Source organism: Schistocerca cancellata, chromosome 10 (assembly GCF_023864275.1).
Source record: "Schistocerca cancellata isolate TAMUIC-IGC-003103 chromosome 10, iqSchCanc2.1, whole genome shotgun sequence".
NCBI lineage: Eukaryota > Metazoa > Arthropoda > Insecta > Orthoptera > Acrididae > Schistocerca > Schistocerca cancellata.
This window is the reverse complement of record NC_064635.1, coordinates 25615607-25636135: the sequence shown is the minus strand read 5'-3', so window position 1 is coordinate 25636135 and position 20529 is coordinate 25615607. Positions and strand designations below refer to the sequence as shown.

At 46.4% G+C, this 20529-nt stretch overlaps 1 protein-coding gene across 2 annotated transcripts in view; it reads left to right on the top strand.

The window, feature by feature from the left end:
• Positions 1 to 20529, top strand: part of LOC126106584 (cytochrome P450 4g15-like) — an 88385-nt gene that overhangs the window by 7590 nt on the left and 60266 nt on the right. For both annotated transcript variants that reach the window (XM_049912930.1, XM_049912929.1), the window contains exon 4: positions 14398 to 14625. In XM_049912930.1, coding sequence (XP_049768887.1) covers positions 14398 to 14625 — 228 coding nt within the window. The remainder of the gene's footprint in view (positions 1 to 14397; positions 14626 to 20529) is intronic.

Here is a 20529-nt window from a genome sequence, read left to right as displayed (position 1 = left end):
CATGCCCACTATACGCCCTCGCTCAAAGTCCGTCAACTGCACATACGGTTCACGTCCACGCTGTCGCGGCATGCTACCAGTGTTAAAGACTGCGATGGAGCTCCGTATGCCACGGCAAACTGGCTGACACTGACGGCGGCAGTGCACAAATGCTGCGCAGCTAGCGCCATTCGACGGCCAACACCGCGGTTCCTGGTGTGTCCGCTGTGCCGTGCGTGTGATCATTGCTTGTACAGCCCTCTTGCAGTGTCCGGAGCAAGTATGGTGGGTCTGACACACCGGTGTCAATGTGTTCTTTTTTCCATTTCCAGGAGTGTATTTTTGCTACAATAGGTCAGTGGTCGTCTTCACAAACGCCGTCATCTAGGTAAAAGGCGGCTCAAAACGTGCAGGTGGGAGCAGTATTATGCTACTAGGTGCGACAATAAAGTAATGAGACTGATGTGAAAAAAATGTTGCTTACCGTTTTAGTCTAGTTTAGTGTTGTCTCCTTCAAAGTAGTTCCCTTCTGATTGCACACACTTTTTCCAGCGCTTCTGTCATAGATGGTAACATTTCTGGAACTCATCTTCTGTAATATCCTCCAACACCCTCGTCACAAGCTTTTTGGACATCCTGTATTGTTTGAAAATGGTGTCCCTTGACCACCGCTTTGACTCTTGGAAATAGAAAAAAACGTCGCACGGAGCGATATCTGGTGAATAAGGTGGCTGCGGTAGTACTGAAATTTGTTTTGAGATTAAAAATTGCTGTACTGACAGAGCAGTATGTGGACCATTTTTGCACAAATCTTTCTCATACCGAGATCTTCAGTTATTATTAAACGAACCGTTTCTCGATTGATGTTCAGTTCTCCTGCAATCATTTTCACGGCTAATCTTCGATCAGTTCGTACGAGTTCACGCACCCTGGCCAAGTAGACATCCGTCCATGAGGTTGATGGTCGTCCACTGCGGTCTTCATCCTCAACATTCGTTCTGCCTTCACTAAACATTTTATGCCAACGAAAAACTGGAGCTCTTGACGTGACCTCCTCTCCAAAAGCCTTCTGAAGCTTACCGTAAGTTGTCGTCGCGTTTTTCAACCAATTTGACGCAAAAAAAGGCATACCGTTGCCCAATATTATGCAATTACATGTCTGTGACGAGAGACACCAAACACGTGTTAACTTATTATAGCACAACTCACGACTGAGCAGTTGCATCGATGTGCTACTTGGACTAGAAGCAGCTTATAGACCAAGGTCAAAGATATTATGCCTACGAAAGCCCGCAGGGTTGCCACATCTTGCAAAGAAAATCAGTCTCAATACTTCTTGACAGATTAAAACTCTGTGCCAGACCGAGACTCGAACTCGGGACCTTTGTCTTTCGCGGGCAAGTGTCAGGAAGTTTCATATCAGTGCACACTCCGTTGCAGAGTGAAAATCTCATTCTGTCTCCGGAATATCCTTTCTTTCAGGAGTGCTAATTCTGCAAGGTTCGCAAGAGAGCTTCTGTAAAGCTTGGAAGGTAGGAGACGAGGTACTGGCAGAATTGAACCTGTGACCGGGGGGGGGGGGGGGAAGGGGGGGGGTCGTGAGTCGTGCTTGGGTAGCTCAGTTGGTAGAGCACTTGCCCGCGAAAGGCAAAGGTCCCGAAGTCGAGTCTAGGTCTGGCACACAGTTTTAATCTGTCAGGAAATTTCATATCAGCGCACACTCCGCTGCAGAGTGAAAATCTCATTCTGTCTCCGCAATATCCTTTCTTTCAGGAGCGCTAGTTTTGCAAGGTTCGCAGGAGAGCTTCTGTAAAGTTTGGAAGGTAGGAGACGAGGTACTGGCAGAATTGAAGCTGTGGGGGGGGGGGGGGGGAAGGGGGGGTCGTGAGTCGTGCTTGGGTAGCTCAGTTGGTAGAGCACTTGCCCGCGAAAGGCAAAGGTCCCGAGTTCGAGTCTCGGTCTGGCACACAGTTTTAATCTGTCAGGAAATTTCATATCAGCGCACACTCCGCTGCAGAGTGAAAATCTCATTCTGGAAAATCAGTCTCATTATTTTATTGCCGCATCTCGTATGGCAGACATTCTCCTGCACATGCACGAGACCTGTAGTAGTAATCGAAGACACGCTAGCAGCTGCGAACCACCAGCATCCCTTCATGCTTTGATGGCTTCCCGATGGCGGTGTCGTCTTTCAGCAGTATAATTATCTACGTCTAGGAGCCAGAACCGTGCTACAGTGGTTTGAGGAGCATTATGGTGAACTGAAGTTGATGTCTCGGCTAGCATATGCGCCTGATGTAAATCTTATAAAATCCTTCTGGGTCGCTACCTGGCACCATCATCGCGTACGCAAATCAGCCCCACGATGTTTACGCGAATTACATGACCTGTGCGGAGACATCTAATGACACGTACGTCCACAAATCCATCAACAAGCGGTCGGATCCCTGATACGCGGGAATCAGTGATGTATTTCGTTCCAAAGACGGACAAACAAGCTGTTATGCAGATGGTCATAATGTATTGGTTCATCAGTGTATACTAGTAATAAACTGTAAAAATGTCACGTCTGCCTGCTTATTTGTTTGAACACACTTCTCCAAAACTACTAGACGAAATTTCACGGGGTTTTGCAGGTACCTTGAGCATAGCTCGGGGCACCACACAGACTTTAGTTCACCAAAAGCGGATCATGGAACTAAAAGATATCGTGATTCAAAATTTACTAGATCAGTCTTGTCTGTCTGAACACACTTATCTGCTTGACGAACTTTCACACATTTTCACAGGTACTTCAGGATAGCGTGGGGCACGGTAAAGGCTTTCATTTCGTCAAAATAGGATCATGGGAGAACAGATTATTTTTTTTTTTTATTTTTTTTATTTTTTTTTGTCGTCAGTCTACTGACTGGTTTGATGCGGCCCGCCACGAATTCCTTTCCTGTGCTAACCTCTTCATCTCAGAGTAGCACTTGCAACCTACGTCCTCAATTATTTGCTTGACGTATTCCAATCTCTGTCTTCCTCTACAGTTTTTGCCCTCTACAGCTCCCTCTAGTACCATGGAAGTCATTCCCTCATGTCTTAGCAGATGTCCTATCATCCTGTCCCTTCTCCTTATCAGTGTTTTCCACATATTCCTTTCCTCTCCGATTCTGCGTAGAACCTCCTCATTCCTTACCTTATCAGTCCACCTAATTTTCAACATTCGTCTATAGCACCACATCTCAAATGCTTCGATTCTCTTCTGTTCCGGTTTCCCCACAGTCCATGTTTCACTACCATACAATGCTGTACTCCAGACGTACATCCTCAGAAATTTCTTCCTCAATTTAAGGCCGCTATTTGATATTAGTAGACTTCTCTCGGCCAGAAATGCCTTTTTTGCCATAGCGAGTCTGCTTTTGATGTCCTCCTTGCTCCGTCCGTCATTGGTTATTTTACTGTCTAGGTAGCAGAATTCCTTAACTTCATTGACTTCGTGACCATCAATCCTGATGTTAAGTTTCTCGCTGTTCTCATTTCTACTACTTCTCATTACCTTCGTCTTTCTCCGATTTACTCTCAAACCATACTGTGTACTCATTAGACTGTTCATTCCGTTCAGCAGATCATTTAATTCTTCTTCACTTTCACTCAGGATAGCAATGTCATCAGCGAATCGTATCATTGATATCCTTTCACCTTGTATTTTAATTCCACTCCTGAACCTTTCTTTTATTTCCATGATTGCTTCCTCGATGTACAGATTGAAGAGTAGGGGCGAAAGGCTACAGCCTTGTCTTACACCCTTCTTAATACGAGCACTTCGTTCTTGATCGTCCACTCTTATTATTCCCTCTTGGTTGTTGTACATATTGTATATGACCCGTCTCTCCCTATAGCTTATCCCTACTTTTTTCAGAATCTCGAACAGCTTGCACCATTTTATATTGTCGAACGCTTTTTCCAGGTCGACAAATCCTATGAAAGTGTCTTGATTTTTCTTTAGCCTTGCTTCCGTTATTAGTCGTAACGTCAGAATTGCCTCTCTCGTCCCTTTACTTTTCCTAAAGCCAAACTGACCGTCACCTAGCGCATTCTCAATTTTCTTTTCCATTCTTCTGTATATTATTCTTGTAAGCAGCTTCGATGCATGAGCTGTTAAGCTGATTGTGCGATAATTCTCGCACTGGTCAGCTCTTGCCGTCTTCGGAATTGTGTGGATGATGCTTTTCCGAAAGTCAGATGGTATATCGCCAGACTCATATATTCTACACATCAACGTGAATAGTCGTTTTGTTGCCACTTCCCCCAATGATTTTAGAAATTCTGATGGAATGTTAGCTATCCCTTCTGCCTTATTTGACCGTAAGTCCTCCAAAGCTCTGAACAGATATCACAATACAAAGTTTTGTCTAAGACCGTCGTACCTGCCTGTCTGCATGTTTGAACACCTTAATCTAGAGTTTTTACGGGTGATGTGAGCATTGCACGGGCCACCGTATATCAGATTTTCTTGCAGTTAGTTCTCAGTCAAAGTGAAGTGATGGGTAGCTGATTGGAGAATGCTAAGGTACTTTGCGAATTATATAGTATTTCCATAGCTGATTGGAGAGTGCTAAGGTACTTTGCGAATTAAATAGTATTTCCATAAATAAAAACTTATTATTTCTGTAACAAAACCATCAGATAACGAAAAAGGATGAAAATTAATGTGGAAAGTCAATAACATTTAAGAAAAAAAATTAACTCAAAAACAAGTAACTACAATATTCAAAATTTTAAAATCACGAATAGTTGCATAAGTACAGCAGCACCTAAAATAAAATACAAAAACCAATATCTGCGGCCAAGTGCTTCATGTCAAGCGTTAACTACACTCCTGGAAATGGAAAAAAGAACACATTGACACCGGTGTGTCAGACCCACCATACTTGCTCCGGACACTGCGAGAGGGCTGTACAAGCAACGATCACACGCACGGCACAGCGGACACACCAGGAACCGCGGTGTTGGCCGTCGAATGGCGCTAGCTGCGCAGCATTTGTGCACCGCCGCCGTCAGTGTCAGCCAGTTTGCCGTGGCATACGGAGCTCCATCGCAGTCTTTAACACTGGTAGCATGCCGCGACAGCGTGGACGTGAACCGTATGTGCAGTTGACGGACTTTGAGCGAGGGCATATAGTGGGCATGCGGGAGGCCGGGTGGACGTACCGCCGAATTGCTCAACACGTGGGGCGTGAGGTCTCCACAGTACATCGATGTTGTCGCCAGTGGTCGGAGGAAGGTGCACGTGCCCGTCGACCTGGGACCGGACCGCAGCGACGCACGGATGCACGCCAAGACCGTAGGATCCTACGCAGTGCCGTAGGGGACCGCACCGCCACTTCCCAGCAAATTAGGGACACTGTTGCTCCTGGGGTATCGGCGAGGACCATTCGCAACCGTCTCAATGAAGCTGGGCTACGGTCCCGCACACCGTTAGGCCGTCTTCCGCTCACGCCCCAACATCGTGCAGCCCGCCTCCAGTGGTGTCGCGACAGGCGTGAATGGAGGGACGAATGGAGACGTGTCGTCTTCAGCGATGAGAGTCGCTTCTGACTTGGTGCCAATGATGGTCGTATGCGTGTTTGGCACCGTGCAGGTGAGCGCCACAATCAGGACTGCATACGACCGAGGCACACAGGGCCAACACCCGGCATCATGGTGTGGGGAGCGATCTCCTACACTGGCCGTACACCACTGGTGATAGTCGAGGGGACACTGAATAGTGCACGGTACATCCAAACCGTCATCGAACCCATCGTTCTACCATTCCTAGACCGGCAAGGGAACTTGCTGTTCCAACAGGACAATGCACGTCCGCATGTATCCCGTGCCACCCAACGTGCTCTAGAAGGTGTAAGTCAACTACCCTGGCCAGCAAGATCTCCGGATCTGTTCCCCATTGAGCATGTTTGGGACTGGATGAAGCGTCGTCTCACGCGGTCTGCACGTCCAGCACGAACGCTGGTCGAACTGAGGCGCCAGGTGGAAATGGCATGGCAAGCCGTTCCACAGGACTACATCCAGCATCTCTACGATCGTCTCCATGGGAGAATAGCAGCCTGCATTGCTGCGAAAGGTGGATATACACTGTACTAGTGCCGACATTGTGCATGCTGTGTTGCCTGTGTCTATGTGCCTGTGGTTCTGTCAGTGTGATCATGTGATGTATCTGACCCCAGGAATGTGTCAATAAAGTTTCCCCTTCCTGGGACAATGAATTCATGGTGTTCTTATTTCAATTTCCAGGAGTGTATAATACTACTAATAATAATACTCTTGAACCACTAAGTTAGCGGCGTAGCCATAATCACGAATACGAAAATGCAGTGCCTGTGCTCTGTAGAATTACGACGCGGCTACTTCAGCTGCTATGAAAGACATAAAATATATTCGCGGTTGCGAGTAAGAATCACGTCCAGTTGTATAATATAATGGAATGACGATAGTGAAAATTTCTATCGGACGGGACTCGAACCCCGGTTTTTCGTCCCTTTTTTCTTTTCTTTTTTTTTCTCAGCAGCACGACAGCAAAACTGTAAACTGCGAGTAGTAAATTTAATGATTAGCTCACGTTTGCCAAATGTCGCGAAACCTGCTCAAAACCGCTACAGATAGCCCATCACAGAAACAAACGAACCTGTACTCGTCCCACATTATATTAGGCCAGCCACAGGAAAATCATTCGCTTGCTAGAAAGATAACCAGGCTGCCTGGGGCCACAACCGTTATTTTTTGTTGTTGTGGTCTTCACTTCAGAGACTGATTTCATACAGCTCTTCATGTTATTCTATCCTGTGCAAGCTTCTTCATCTCCAAGTACCTGCTGCAGCCTACATCCTTCTGAATCTGCTTAGTGTATTCATCTCTTGTTCTCCCTATCCTATTTTAACCCTTCACGCTGCCCTCCAATACTAAACCAGTGATACCTTGATGCCTCAAACGTGTCCTACGAAACGATCCCTTTTACTAGTCAAGTTGTGCCACAAATTACTCATCACCCCAATTCTATTCAGCACCTCCTCATTAGTTACATGATCTACCCATCTAATCTTCAGCATTCTTCTTCTGCACCACACGTCGAATGCTTCTATTCTCTTCTTGTCTAAACTATTTATCGCCCATGTTTCACTTCCATACAAGGATACACTCCATACAAATACTTTCAGAAAAGGCTTCCTGTCACTTAGATCTATACCCGATGTTAAGGGGCTCCGGAAAGGCTCAAAATCATGAAAAGTTCAATTTTTACTTTTTTGCGTTTTCTGAATCTGCAGACTATTACCTTTTAATAGACATATAATTTATACAATTCCGAAGACCACAACTATTTTTAAATTTTTTTTGAAATGTGTTCTACATGGGCGTGCCCCACTGTGGCGCTGTTAAACTGCTGTCAAATTTTGTTATTATTAACGTCCGTGTTCATCAGGTACATTTTAGTGATGTGAGATAAGTATGTTTTGTGGCTAACCTGTGATGGTTCAATATATATCGCTGGTGTGATTGTCGATTGTTTCATGTTTATTTACTCTGTCGTTATCTCGGAAATATTCGTAATTAATTGTGTTTCTTGAGTCTCTGTTTTGTTGAAGTATAATAATGAGTAAAAGTAAAGTTATTAGAAATCCTCTGAAGGCTTTTAAGAAAAGGAGAAATGTTGGAAAGCCAAAGGTATGTGTTATTACTGTAAATAATAACATTCTAACATGGTATGAGCTATGCTTGCTTTAGACAAGGAACGCCTTCGGGCTGCAGACAGGGCTGTAAAGAGTCTAGAAATACAAGCAAGAGTAAACAGGAGGAGGAACAAGATGAAGCTGGAGGAGGAGTTTGCAGAGGATGAAGATAATCCATCCTATGGACCTGGAATGCACTAAAAAGTTAATCCAATCTTTGTCGCTCGATTCCCAAAACTTTTATTTTCTCATACTAATTACATGTTTTCTAAGGATCTTCCAAACATATTTCTTTCAAACTTTCAGTAAATGTTACACAGTACCTTCTGCATAATTTAACACAGCCCTTTTCCAAAAAACTGTATATTTTTGAATATATAAATAAAAAATTGCAAAAAATGTTGTGAATTTTCATTACAATTGAAAAAAATCATCTTTAATAACTGAACTAAAATTTTGTAAAATCCCTGTGTTAAGTTGTAGCCCATATTCCAATAAATAATCTGTAAAAAGTTCAACTTCCTACCTCAAATACTTTGTGAGGAAAGATGTAATTTATAAGCGTTATTTTAACATTGCAAGTATATGGCGTTCCGGAGCCCCTTAACAAATTTCTCTTCATCAGAAACACTTTCCTTGCCAGAGCCAGTCTACATTTTATATCCTTTCTACTTCGACCATCATTAGTTATTTTGCTTCCCAAATAGCAAAATTCATCCATTTCTTTCAGTGTCTCATTTCCTAATCTCTTTCCCTCAGCATCACCCGATTTAACTCGACTACATTCCATACTTTTCTAGTATTATAAGTCTCGCGTTTCCTAATCTAATGCCCTCAGCGTCACCTAATTTAAATCGATTAGATTCCATTATCCTCGATTTGCGTTTGTTCATGTACATCTTATATCCTCCTTTCAAGACCGTTCAACTACTCTTCCAGATACATTGCTGTCTCTGACAGAATTACAATGTCGCCGGCATACCTCAAAGCTTTCATTTCTTCTCCATGGATTTTAATTCCTACTCCAAATTTTTATATTTGCTTTATTGCTTGCTCAGTATACAGATTGAACGACATCGGGGATAGGCTACAATCCTGTCTCGCTCCGTTGTCAACCACTGCTTCCCTTTTGTGCCCCTCGACTCTTATAACTGCCATCTGGTTTCTGTATAAATTGTAAATAGCCTTTCGGTCCCAGTATTTTATCCCTGCCGCCTTCAGAATTTCACTCCAGTCAAAATTGTCGAAAGCTTTCTCTAAGTCTACAAATGCTAGAAATGTAGGTTTGCCTTTTCTTAACCTATTTTCTAAGGTAAGCTGTAGAGTCAGTATTGCCATGCGTGTTCCAACATTTCTATCGAATCGAAACTGATCTTCCCTGAGGTCGGCTTCTACCAGTTTTCCCATTCGTCTATAAGGAATTCGTGTTCGTATTTTGCAACCGTGACTTATTAAACTGATAGTTCGGCAGTTTTCACACCTGTCAACGTCTTCTTTCTCTGGGAATGGAATTATTATATTCTACCTGAAGTCTGAAGGTATTTCGCCTGTCTCATACATCTTGCTCACCAGATGGAAGAGTTTTGTCATGGCTCGCTCTCCCAAAGCTGTCTGTAGTTCTAACGGACTATTGTCTACTCCCAGGGCCTTCTTGCTCTGTCAAATTCTTCGCGTAGTGTCATATCTCTCATTTCATCTTCATCTACGTCCTCTATCATTTGCCCTCAAGTACATCGCCTTTGTACATTCTATATACACTCCTGGAAATGGAAAAAAGAACACATTGACACCGGTGTGTCAGACCCACCATACTTGCTCCGGACACTGCGAGAGGGCTGTACAAGCAATGATCACACGCACAGCACAGCGGACACACCAGGAACCGCGGTGTTGGCCGTCGAATGGCGCTAGCTGCGCAGCATTTGTGCACCGCCACCGTCAGTGTCAGCCAGTTTGCCGTGGCATACGGAGCTCCATCGCAGTCTTTAACACTGGTAGCATGCCGCGACAGCGTGGACGTGAACCGTATGTGCAGTTGACGGACTTTGAGCGAGGGCGTATAGTGGGCATGCGGGAGGCCGGGTGGACGTACCGCCGAATTGCTCAACACGTGGGGCGTCAGGTCTCCACAGTACATCGATGTTGTCGCCAGTGGTCGGCGGAAGGTGCACGTGCCCGTCGACCTGGGACCGGACCGCAGCGACGCACGGATGCACGCCAAGACCGTAGGATCCTACGCAGTGCCGTAGGGGACCGCACCGCCACTTCCCAGCAAATTAGGGACACTGTTGCTCCTGGGGTATCGGCGAGGACCATTCGCAACCGTCTCCATGAAGCTGGGCTACGGTCCCGCACACCGTTAGGCCGTCTTCCGCTCACGCCCCAACATCGTGCAGCCCGCCTCCAGTGATGTCGCGACAGGCGTGAATGGAGGGACGAATGGAGACGTGTCGTCTTCAGCGATGAGAGTCGCTTCTGCCTTGGTGCCAATGATGGTCGTATGCATGTTTGGCGCCGTGCAGGTGAGCGCCACAATCAGGACTGCATACGACCGAGGCACACAGGGCCAACACCCGGCATCATGGTGTGGGGAGCGATCTCCTACACTGGCCGTACACCACTGGTGATCGTCGAGGGGACACTGAATAGTGCACGGTACATCCAAACCGTCATCGAACCCATCGTTCTACCATTCCTAGACCGGCAAGGGAACTTGCTGTTCCAACAGGACAATGCACGTCCGCATGTATCCCGTGCCACCCAACGTGCTCTAGAAGGTGCAAGTCAACTACCCTGGCCAGCAAGATCTCCGGATCTGTCCCCCATTGAGCATGTTTGGGACTGGATGAAGCGTCGTCTCACGCGGTCTGCACGTCCAGCACGAACGCTGGTCCAACTGAGGTGCCAGGTGGAAATGGCATGGCAAGCCGTTCCACAGGACTACATCCAGCATCTCTACGATCGTCTCCATGGGAGAATAGCAGCCTGCATTGCTGCAAAATGTGGATATACACTATACTAGTGCCGACATTGTGCATGCTCTTTTGCCTGTGTCTATGTGCCTGTGGTTCTGTCAGTGTGATCATGTGATGTATCTGACCCCAGGAATGTGTCAATAAAGTTTCCCCTTCCTGGGACAATGAATTCACGGTGTTCTTATTTCAATTTCCAGGAGTGTATATTCCTTCCACCTTTCTGCTTTGCCTTCTTTGCTTAGGACTGGTTAGGACCGTTACTTATCAAATTCAGAACTGCTGTCTGTAGCTGGGAATGGGTGATTATCATAAAATCCACAGTCCTCTGGTGAAACGGACTCCCAAGTCATGTTTGATTCTCCCAAATGCTCGAGTCGCTGACCTTCGAAATTCAACCAGCGTCTTGGCGCCATCAATACGCATTCCAGTCCAGGCTGCTGAATTTACGCGATGTTCAGCCCACATGGATGTCAACATGTCTGCTGTGACAGCGGACCCCGAACTATCACAGTTCCATCGACGAGACCTTGAATGCTGCTCGGCGACGCCTGGCGGTAAGGCGTCCATCGGTTACCCAGCAACTGGTCGCAGACATTCGCCAAAAACAGCTACTGTCGGTATAAGAAAGTGGCCCCGATACGTAATGCACACAGCTCAGAAACGTGCAGTATAGTTCTGATGAGCTGACTGACATGATTTTGTGTTACACTGAGGCACATGGAAATGAAAGAGCAGCTCTTTGTTTCTACGAAAATCGGTTGCCTAACAGAACACATTCATACCACAGTTTCTTTGCTGTAGTTCATGGACACTTAGGAAAACTGCCAGTTTGCATGTTCAGCATATTGGTGATGTTAGGCATGACATGAGAACCCCAGATTTTGAGGGTGAAGTGATCTGTAGATTTAGCAATGAACCTTCAAGCAGCGCACCTGCAATGAAAGCAGATCGTGTATCTACACTCCTGGAAATTGAAATAAGAACACCGTGAATTCATTGTCCCAGGAAGGGGAAACTTTATTGACACATTCCTGGGGTCAGATACATCACATGATCACACTGACAGACCCACAGGCACATAGACACAGGCAACAGAGCATGCACAATGTCGGCACTAGTACAGTGTATATCCACCTTTCGCAGCAATGCAGGCTGCTATTCTCCCATGGAGACGATCGTAGAGATGCTGGATGTAGTCCTGTGGAACGGCTTGCCATGCCATTTCCACCTGGCGCCTCAGTTGGACCAGCGTTCGTGCTGGACGTGCAGACCGCGTGAGACGACGCTTCATCCAGTCCCAAACATGCTCAATGGGGGACAGATCCGGAGATCTTGCTGGCCAGGGTAGTTGACTTACACCTTCTAGAGCACGTTGGGTGGCACGGGATACATGCGGACGTGCATTGTCCTGTTGGAACAGCAAGTTCCCTTGCCGGTCTAGGAATGGTAGAACGATGGGTTCGATGACGGTTTGGATGTACCGTGCACTATTCAGTGTCCCCTCGACGATCACCAGTGGTGTACGGCCAGTGTAGGAGATCGCTCCCCACACCATGATGCCGGGTGTCGGCCCTGTGTGCCTCGGTCGTATGCAGTCCTGATTGTGGCGCTCACCTGCACGGCGCCAAACACGCATACGACCATCATTGGCACCAAGGCAGAAGCGACTCTCATCGCTGAAGACGACACGTCTCCATTCGTCCCTCCATTCACGCCTGTCGCGACACCACTGGAGGCGGGCTGCACGATGTTGGGGCGTGAGCGGAAGACGGCCTAACGGTGTGCGGGACCGTAGCCCAGCTTCATGGAGACGGTTGCGAATGGTCCTCGCCGATACCCCAGAAGCAACAGTGTCCCTAATTTGCTGGGAAGTGGCGGTGCGGTCCCCTACGGCACTGCGTAGGATCCTACGGTCTTGGCGTGCATCCGTGCGTCGCTGCGGTCCGGTCCCAGGTCGACGGGCACGTGCACCCTCCGTCGACCACTGGCGACAACATCGATGTACTGTGGAGACCTCACGCCCCACGTGTTGAGCAATTCGGTGGTACGTCCACCCGGCCTCCCGCATGCCCACTATACGCCCTCGCTCAAAGTCCGTCAACTGCACATACGGTTCACGTCCACGCTGTCGCGGCATGCTACCAGTGTTAAAGACTGCGATGGAGCTCCGTATGCCACGGCAAACTGGCTGACACTGACGGCGGCGGTGCACAAATGCTGCGCAGCTAGCGCCATTCGACGGCCAACACCGCGGTTCCTGGTGTGTCCGCTGTGCCGTGCGTGTGATCATTGCTTGTACAGCCCTCTCGCAGTGTCCGGAACAAGTATGGTGGGTCTGACACACCGGTGTCAATGTGTTCTTTTTTCCATTTCCAGGAGTGTATTTCTTAAGTATTGAAAAAGTACAAGCTAAATGGATACCATCTTCAAAGGGTGCGGGTTTTAGTGCCAGTCCATTACGCATGTTGTATGCAGCTTGCGCAGTAGTTCACACACCAAAGAATAAATCATGTTGCCTTTCACAGGCATGTTTTATTTACAAATGAAGTTTTATTTACACATGGTGGTTATTTTAACAGCAGCAAGAGCCACATATGGGACAACGAATCCACTCATGCTGCTGCTTTTAGATCTCACCAGCAGAGGCTCTTCATACACGTGTTGGTATAAATTGTCGAAAATCATCTCCAAGACCTGTAATACTCCCACACAGGTTAACTGGAGCATCTTACACTTCCTGCAGACCACACTTCCAGAACTGCTGGACACTATACCACTTCCTGTGCGCAGGGACCTCTGATCCCAGCGCGATGGAGCCAGAGCACACTTCAGTGTTGATGGACGAGCAGAGCTAACTGGTTTTTTGGAACACTGGATAGCACGAGGAGGCCCTGTGGTGTGGCCATCACATCCACCTGACTTGGTGCACCTTGATTATTTTCTTTGGAGGCATGTATGGTAGACATTACTCCAACTCCCGCTAGGGCGATCTGACAGCCGCAATCACTGATGCATTCCATCGCATCCGACAGAATATGGACATGACCTCCAGAGTTGGGCAGGCATTCATATGAAGATGTGGAGCACATATTGAGGCACAGAGTGGTTTGTTTTGAACCATTCGTGAAAACCGAGCGAGGTGGCGCAGTGGTTAGCACACTCGACTCGCATTCGGGAGGACGACGGTTCAATCCCGCGTCCGGCCATCCTGATTTAGGTTTTCCGTGCTTTCCCTAAATCAGTCCAGGCAAACGCTGGGATGGTTCCTTTGAAAGGGCACGGCCGGCTTCCTGCCCCGTCCTTCCCTAATCTGGTGAGACCGATGACCTCGCTGTTCGGTCTCTTCCTCCAAAACAACCCAACCAACCCAACCAACCCAACCCAACCATTCATGTAAATTTCTGTCAGAACATGACTAATAATAAATATAAATTATTGAGCAATTTTATGTATTCATCATTATAACTAATACTGCGTTTAAGATTGTATATTCCTTAATAAAAAAAAGTGTTGCTCTTTAAGCGACCTGTCATTCCTCAAGGTTTGTCAGCGAGATCCTGAAACACCCTGTATATTAGGAGTAACTAAGGACCCAAGACAGAACCCTGTGGTACACACCGCAGTCCCTGATTCGCTCCACTCACGAACTGCTACCTATCATGTAGATGGGATAAACTCCATCTTCTGCCAGTCGGAGTGGAGAAGACACACGTTGAGAGTGTGCTGCTTGGTTCCAGCTGCTGGAGGGATTTCTGGAGGCCTTCCACGAGGGCGGCCTCTACCTGTGCGAGCGCCTTGCCAACGCTGGAGGCACCGCCACCGAGATCTACAATCCAGCACTCAAGGCAGCCCTGCGGAACATTTACGACACCGTTATTGGCATCAACCATGACCTGCTGTTACCAGAAGACGTATCGGAGGATGATATGGCTGTCGCCATGAGTGATGCCATGATTTCCATAACGGTAAGGTCGATTAAAGCAGCGAGTTTACAGACTCACATCCCAACAACAGCTTTCTCTGTTAGCGCTCCTACTTGTGTATCCATTAAGCCACCTTATGTGTTGTATAATACGAAAATCTGTATGTTGTCCTGGCTGGAAAGTTTTCATCGGAGACGGTGGTGTCTTCACGTGTCCCCAGGGAATGTGGGAGACACGGGGTGGACAAAACTATGGAAAAATCGAAAGAAATGTCTGCTTGAACATGAATGCAGAAGCTAGCCATACCTGCACGTTGCGCTGCTGAATTTGACCATGAACGGCGCCTGTGGAATGGTATCAATACGTCACAAGTGCCACCTGTGCTAAGAAAAGTGTTTTTTGTAGTCGTGAGTGCACTATGTCGGAGTTCAGTTATTCTAACGTAGGCAAATTGCTGGTGTTCATATGGTGGATGCTTCTGTAACCAAGGCAGAAAAGTATTTGATGTTTCAACTGTTGTGGGTTGGCAGGAGAGCCAACGCCGGTATGAGAGGAAGCCGAAAGGCACGCGTTTTAGCTCACTCAGGCTGACGTGAGGTCTGGAACAGGACAAGGAAATTAGACTGTAGGAAAAACTGACGTAGCTGGTGGAATACTTAACTTTAATCCATAAATGGTGAACGTCGCTCTTGACGGTACATGTTTTACAGCATCAATAGTAACTGGTAATGGCGCCTTGCTAGGTCGTAGCAAATGACGTAGCTGAAGGCTATGCTAACTATCGTCTCGGCAAATGAGAGCGTATTTTGTCAGTGAACCATCGCTAGCAAAGTCGGTTGAACAACTGGGGCGAGTGCTAGGAAGTCTCTCTAGACCTGCCGTGTGGCGGCGCTCGGTCTGCAATCACTGATAGTGGCGACACGCGGGTCCGACGTATACTAACGCACCGCGGCCGATTTAAAGGCTACCACCTAGCAAGTGTGGTGTATCGAAAATTTCTGCCACATAGAGGGACAGAGGAATAACATCATCCGCTGTCACTACGCGGACAAAAATGTGTGTTGATAGACAGTCATTGAAGAGAACTGAATGAACAATAACGGGACGAAAGCTGCAAAAGTCATTGCAAAACGGAATGTCGCACTTGGGAACCATATTCTGCAGTAGTTCCTAATCTGTTTTGTTTTGAAGGCAAGCGTCGATTAGATCAGTAAGCCAGTCAGTGAAGATCCAGCTCTCGGGTGACAGATACAGGGTGGTCCATTGATCGTGACTGGGCAAAATATCTCACGAAATAAGCGTCAAACGAAAAAACTACAAAGAACGCAACTTGTCTAGCTTGAAGGAGGACACCAGATGGCGCTATAGTTGGCCCGCTAGATGGCGCTGCCATAAGTCAAACGGATATAAACTGCGTTTTTTTAAATAGGTACTCCTGTTTTCTATGACATATTCGTTTAGTACGTAAGGAAATATGAATGTTTTAGTTGGACCACTTTTTTCGCTTTGTGACAGATGGCGCTTAATAGTCACAAACATATGGCTCACAATTTTAGACGAACAGTTGGTAACAGGTAGGTTTTTTAAATTAAAATACAGAACGTAGGTACGTTTGAACATTTTATTTCGGCTGTTCCAATGTGATGCCTGTATCTTTGTGAACTTATCATTTCTGAAAACGCATGCTGTTACAGCGTGATTACCTGTAAATACCACATTAATGCAATAAATGCTCAAAATGATGTCCGTCAACCTCAATGTATTTGGCAATACGTGTAACGACATTCCTCTCAACAGCGAGGAGTTCGCCTTCCGTAATGTTCGCCATGCATTGACAATGCACTGACGCATGTTGTCAGGCATTGTCGGTGGATCACGATAGCAAATGCAATTCAACTTTCCCCACAGAAAGAAATCCGGGGACGTCAGATCCGGTGAACGTGAGGGCCATGGCATGGTGCTTCGACGACCAATCCACCTGTCATGAAATACGCTATTCAATACCGCTTCAACCGCACACGAGCTACGTGCCGGACATCCATCATGTTGGAAGTACATCGCCATTCCGTCATACTGTGAAAAATCTAGTAGTAACATCGGTAGAACATTTCGTAGGAAATCAGCTTACATTGAACCATTTAGATTGTCATCGATAAAATGGGAGCCAATTATCCTTCCTCCCATAATGCCGCACCATACATTAACCCGCCAACGACGCTGATGTTCCACTTGTCGCAGAGATCGTGGTTATTCCGTTACCCAACAGTGCATATTATGCCGGTTTACGTTACCGCTGTTGGTGAATGACGCTTCGTCGCTAAATAGAACGCGTGCAAAAAATCTGTCATCGTCCCGTAATTTCTCTTGTGCCCAGTGGCAGAACTGTACACGACGTTCAAAGTCGTCGCCATGCAATTCCTGGTGCATAGAAGTATGGTACGGGTGCAATCGATGTTGATGTAGCATTCTCAACATCGACGTTTTTGAGGTTCCCGATTCTCGCGCAATTTGTCAGCTACTGATGTGCGGATTAGCCGCGACAGCAGCTAAAACACCTAATTGGGCATCATCATTTGTTGCAGGTCGTGGTTGACATTTCACATGTGGCTGAACACTTCCTGTTTCCTTAAATAACGTAACTATCCGGCGAACGGTCCGGACACTTGGATGATGTCGTCCAGGATACCGAGCAGCATACATAGCACACGCCCGTTGGGCATTTTGATCACAATAGCCATACAGCAACACGATATCGACCTTTTCCGCAATTGGTAAACGGTCCATTTTAAAACGGGTAATGTATCACGAAGCAAATACCGTCCGAAGTGGCGGAACGTTACGTGATACCACGTACTTATACGTTTGTGACTATTACAGCGCCATCTATCACAAAGCGAAAAAAGTGGCCCAACTAAAACATTCATATTTCTTTACGCACTATACGAATATGTAATAAAAAATGGGGTTTAGTATTTTAAAAAAACGCAGTTGATATTCGTCTGACGTACGGCAGCGCCATCTAGCGGGCCAACCATAGCGCCATCTGGTTTCCCCCTTCAAGCTAGACGAGTTTCGTTCTTTGAAGTTTTTTCGTTTCATGCTAATTTAGTGAGATATTTGGCCCGGTCACTATCAATGGACCACCCTGTATATACACTACGGCAAGTTAAGTGTTTATGCTTGCCTATGTTTTACTCGTAGTATATTTCTCAAATTTCGTGCGTATTTCTCTGTGTAAGAGATGTATGCTCGCATTTTGTGTGTGTAAATTCATGCAGTCTGTAGCACAGTTTGCATTTCTTCTGAAGAGCCAGCTACATGGCTCAGTAAGGCATCAACGTCCATTGGTGACACATCAGGACAGTAGAAAGTTGCGTATCCGGTATTCTGTCTGCTTTTATACCTTACTTCTTCAGTTAGTCTTTCTAGGATTGGTAGGACATGAGCACGCTGTTGCGGACGCAGGAAGAGCTGGCGGCACCTCATGAATAGCTGAGTGCAATTTGGCTACGGCAGGGCTTAACAACTGGCCGGTTTTGAGCGCGAGTACTCGCGTCTGCTCAGGCACGTGCTCGCGAGCAGGTGCAAGGTCGCGGAGTAGGGAGGGAGGGGAGGGAGGGGAAATGCGCGCGCACTTTTGAATGTGATTTCGTGTTCTTAGCAGACTTAACTAGCCATCTGAATGCTTTGAACATTTTACTACAAGGTAAATATCTGCTAACTACTCATTTCATAGATCGAATACGAGCTTTTAAAATGAAATTGACACTTTGGGTGAGTCAGCTGGAAACAGGAAACCTAGCTCATTTTCCTAAATTATCATCCGTGCAAGATGTTCTGAAAGACTGTGAACGTTATTCACATAGTTCAGTTGATCAGCGCTTTCAAGATCTGACAGCACTAGACAGTGATTTTGATCTGTTCTCTCCATTGTTGTTGTTGTGGTCTTCAGTCCTGAGACTGGTTTGATGCAGCTCTCCATGCTACTCTATCCTGTGCAAGCTTCTTCATCTCCCAGTATCTACTGCAACCTACATCCTTCTGAATCTGCTTAGTGTATTCATCTCTTGGTCTCCCTCTACGATTTTTACCCTCCACACTGCCCTCCAATGCTAAATTTGTGATCCCTTGATGCCTCAAAACATGTCCTACCAACCGATCCCTTCTTCTAGTCAAGTTGTGCCACAAACTTCTCTTCTCCCCAATCCTATTCAATACCTCCTCATTAGTTATGTGATCTACCCACCTTATCTTCAGCATTCTTCTGTAGCACCACATTTCGAAAGCTTCTATTCTCTTCTTGTCCAAACTAGTTATCGTCCATGTTTCACTTCCATACATGGCTACACTCCAGACAAATACTTTAAGAAACGACTTCCTGACACTTAAATCTATACTCGATGTTAACAAATTCCTCTTCTTGAGAAACGCTTTCCTTGCCATTGCCAGTCTACATTTTATATCCTCTCTACTTCGACCATCATCGGTTATTATACTCCCTAAATAGCAAAATTCCTTTACTACTTTAAGTGTCTCATTTCCTAATCTAATTCCCTCAGCATCACCCGACTTAATTCGACTACATTCCATTATCCTCGTTTTGCTTTTGTTGATGTTCATCTTATATCCTTCTTTCAAGACACTGTCCATTCCGTTCAACTGCTCTTCCAAGTCCTTTGCTGTCTCTGACAGAATTACAATGTCATCGGCGAACCTCAAAGTTTTTACTTCTTCTCCATGAATTTTAATACCTACTCCGAATTTTTCTTTTGTTTCCTTTACTGCTTGCTCAATATACAGATTGAATAACATTGGGGAGAGGCTACAACCCTGTCTTACTCCTTTCCCAACCACTGCTTCCCTTTCATCCCCCTCGACTCTTATAACTGCCATCTGGTTTCTGTACAAACTGTAAATAGCCTTTCGCTCCCTGTATTTTACCCCTGCCACCTTCAGAATTTGAAAGAGAGTATTCCAGTTAACGTTCTCTCCATATTCAGCGAATATTTAAGAGATTCCTCCTGAGCTGCAGCAAGAAATTATTGACCTGCAGTGTGACAGAGAATACAGAGACAAATTTCAGAACAAGAAAAACATTTTGGAATTCTACAGACACTTCCCTCAGGATAGATTTCCTCGTTTGCACAAACTGGCGGCTACAATAATTTCAATGTTCGATTCCACGTATGTTTGTGAACAACTGTTCTCTGCAATGAAATGTAACAAGACGCGCCTGAGAAACGCATTGTCTGATCGAAATTTAAACTGCACGCTGCGCCTAAAACGCACAAGAACAATTACTCCGAACATAGACGCAATTGTAAAGGGCAAAAAGTACAAGATAACCGAGAATACCACATTTCAGTGACACCTTTTATTGTGTAACAGTTCACAAATTAATGCGAATGTAGAGGCATACACTAAGCTAATAAAATTATGTCGCATGTGTACATTCTCCTTTATTTGTTTCATTTGTCGCAGTAATAATTCGTGAGAGGTATCCCTGCAGGTGGCCGCGGATTTACATTGACTGGCGGCAGCTGTTGTGTGCCCCACGTGACTTTCCCCACTCTCCGCTCTGGTCCGGTAGTGGGGGTAGCGTGCCCGCGCTGCTCCGTGCTCGCGCCTTGCTGCTCACAGCCTGCTCCGCGAGCACGTATGTTGTGAAGCCCTGGGCTACGGTCATTCGCCTTCTGGCTGCTGCCTCGACTTGTAACGGTAGCGGACACTTCAGGTGTGACTTGTTTCGCCCACGGGCTCTGCTACCGATGCATCTCCTAGTGTACCCTCACAGCAGAGTCAGTGGCGGGTGGCAAGACATTCGTGTCGCTCGACACAGGGGGCCAATGTGGAGACTGGCCGGCTGGTCTCGCCTATTCACTCTCTGAGTGGACAGGTGGCCGTTCCTTCAGCAGGGTGCGAGCAGTTATCTTTATAAGAAAGATT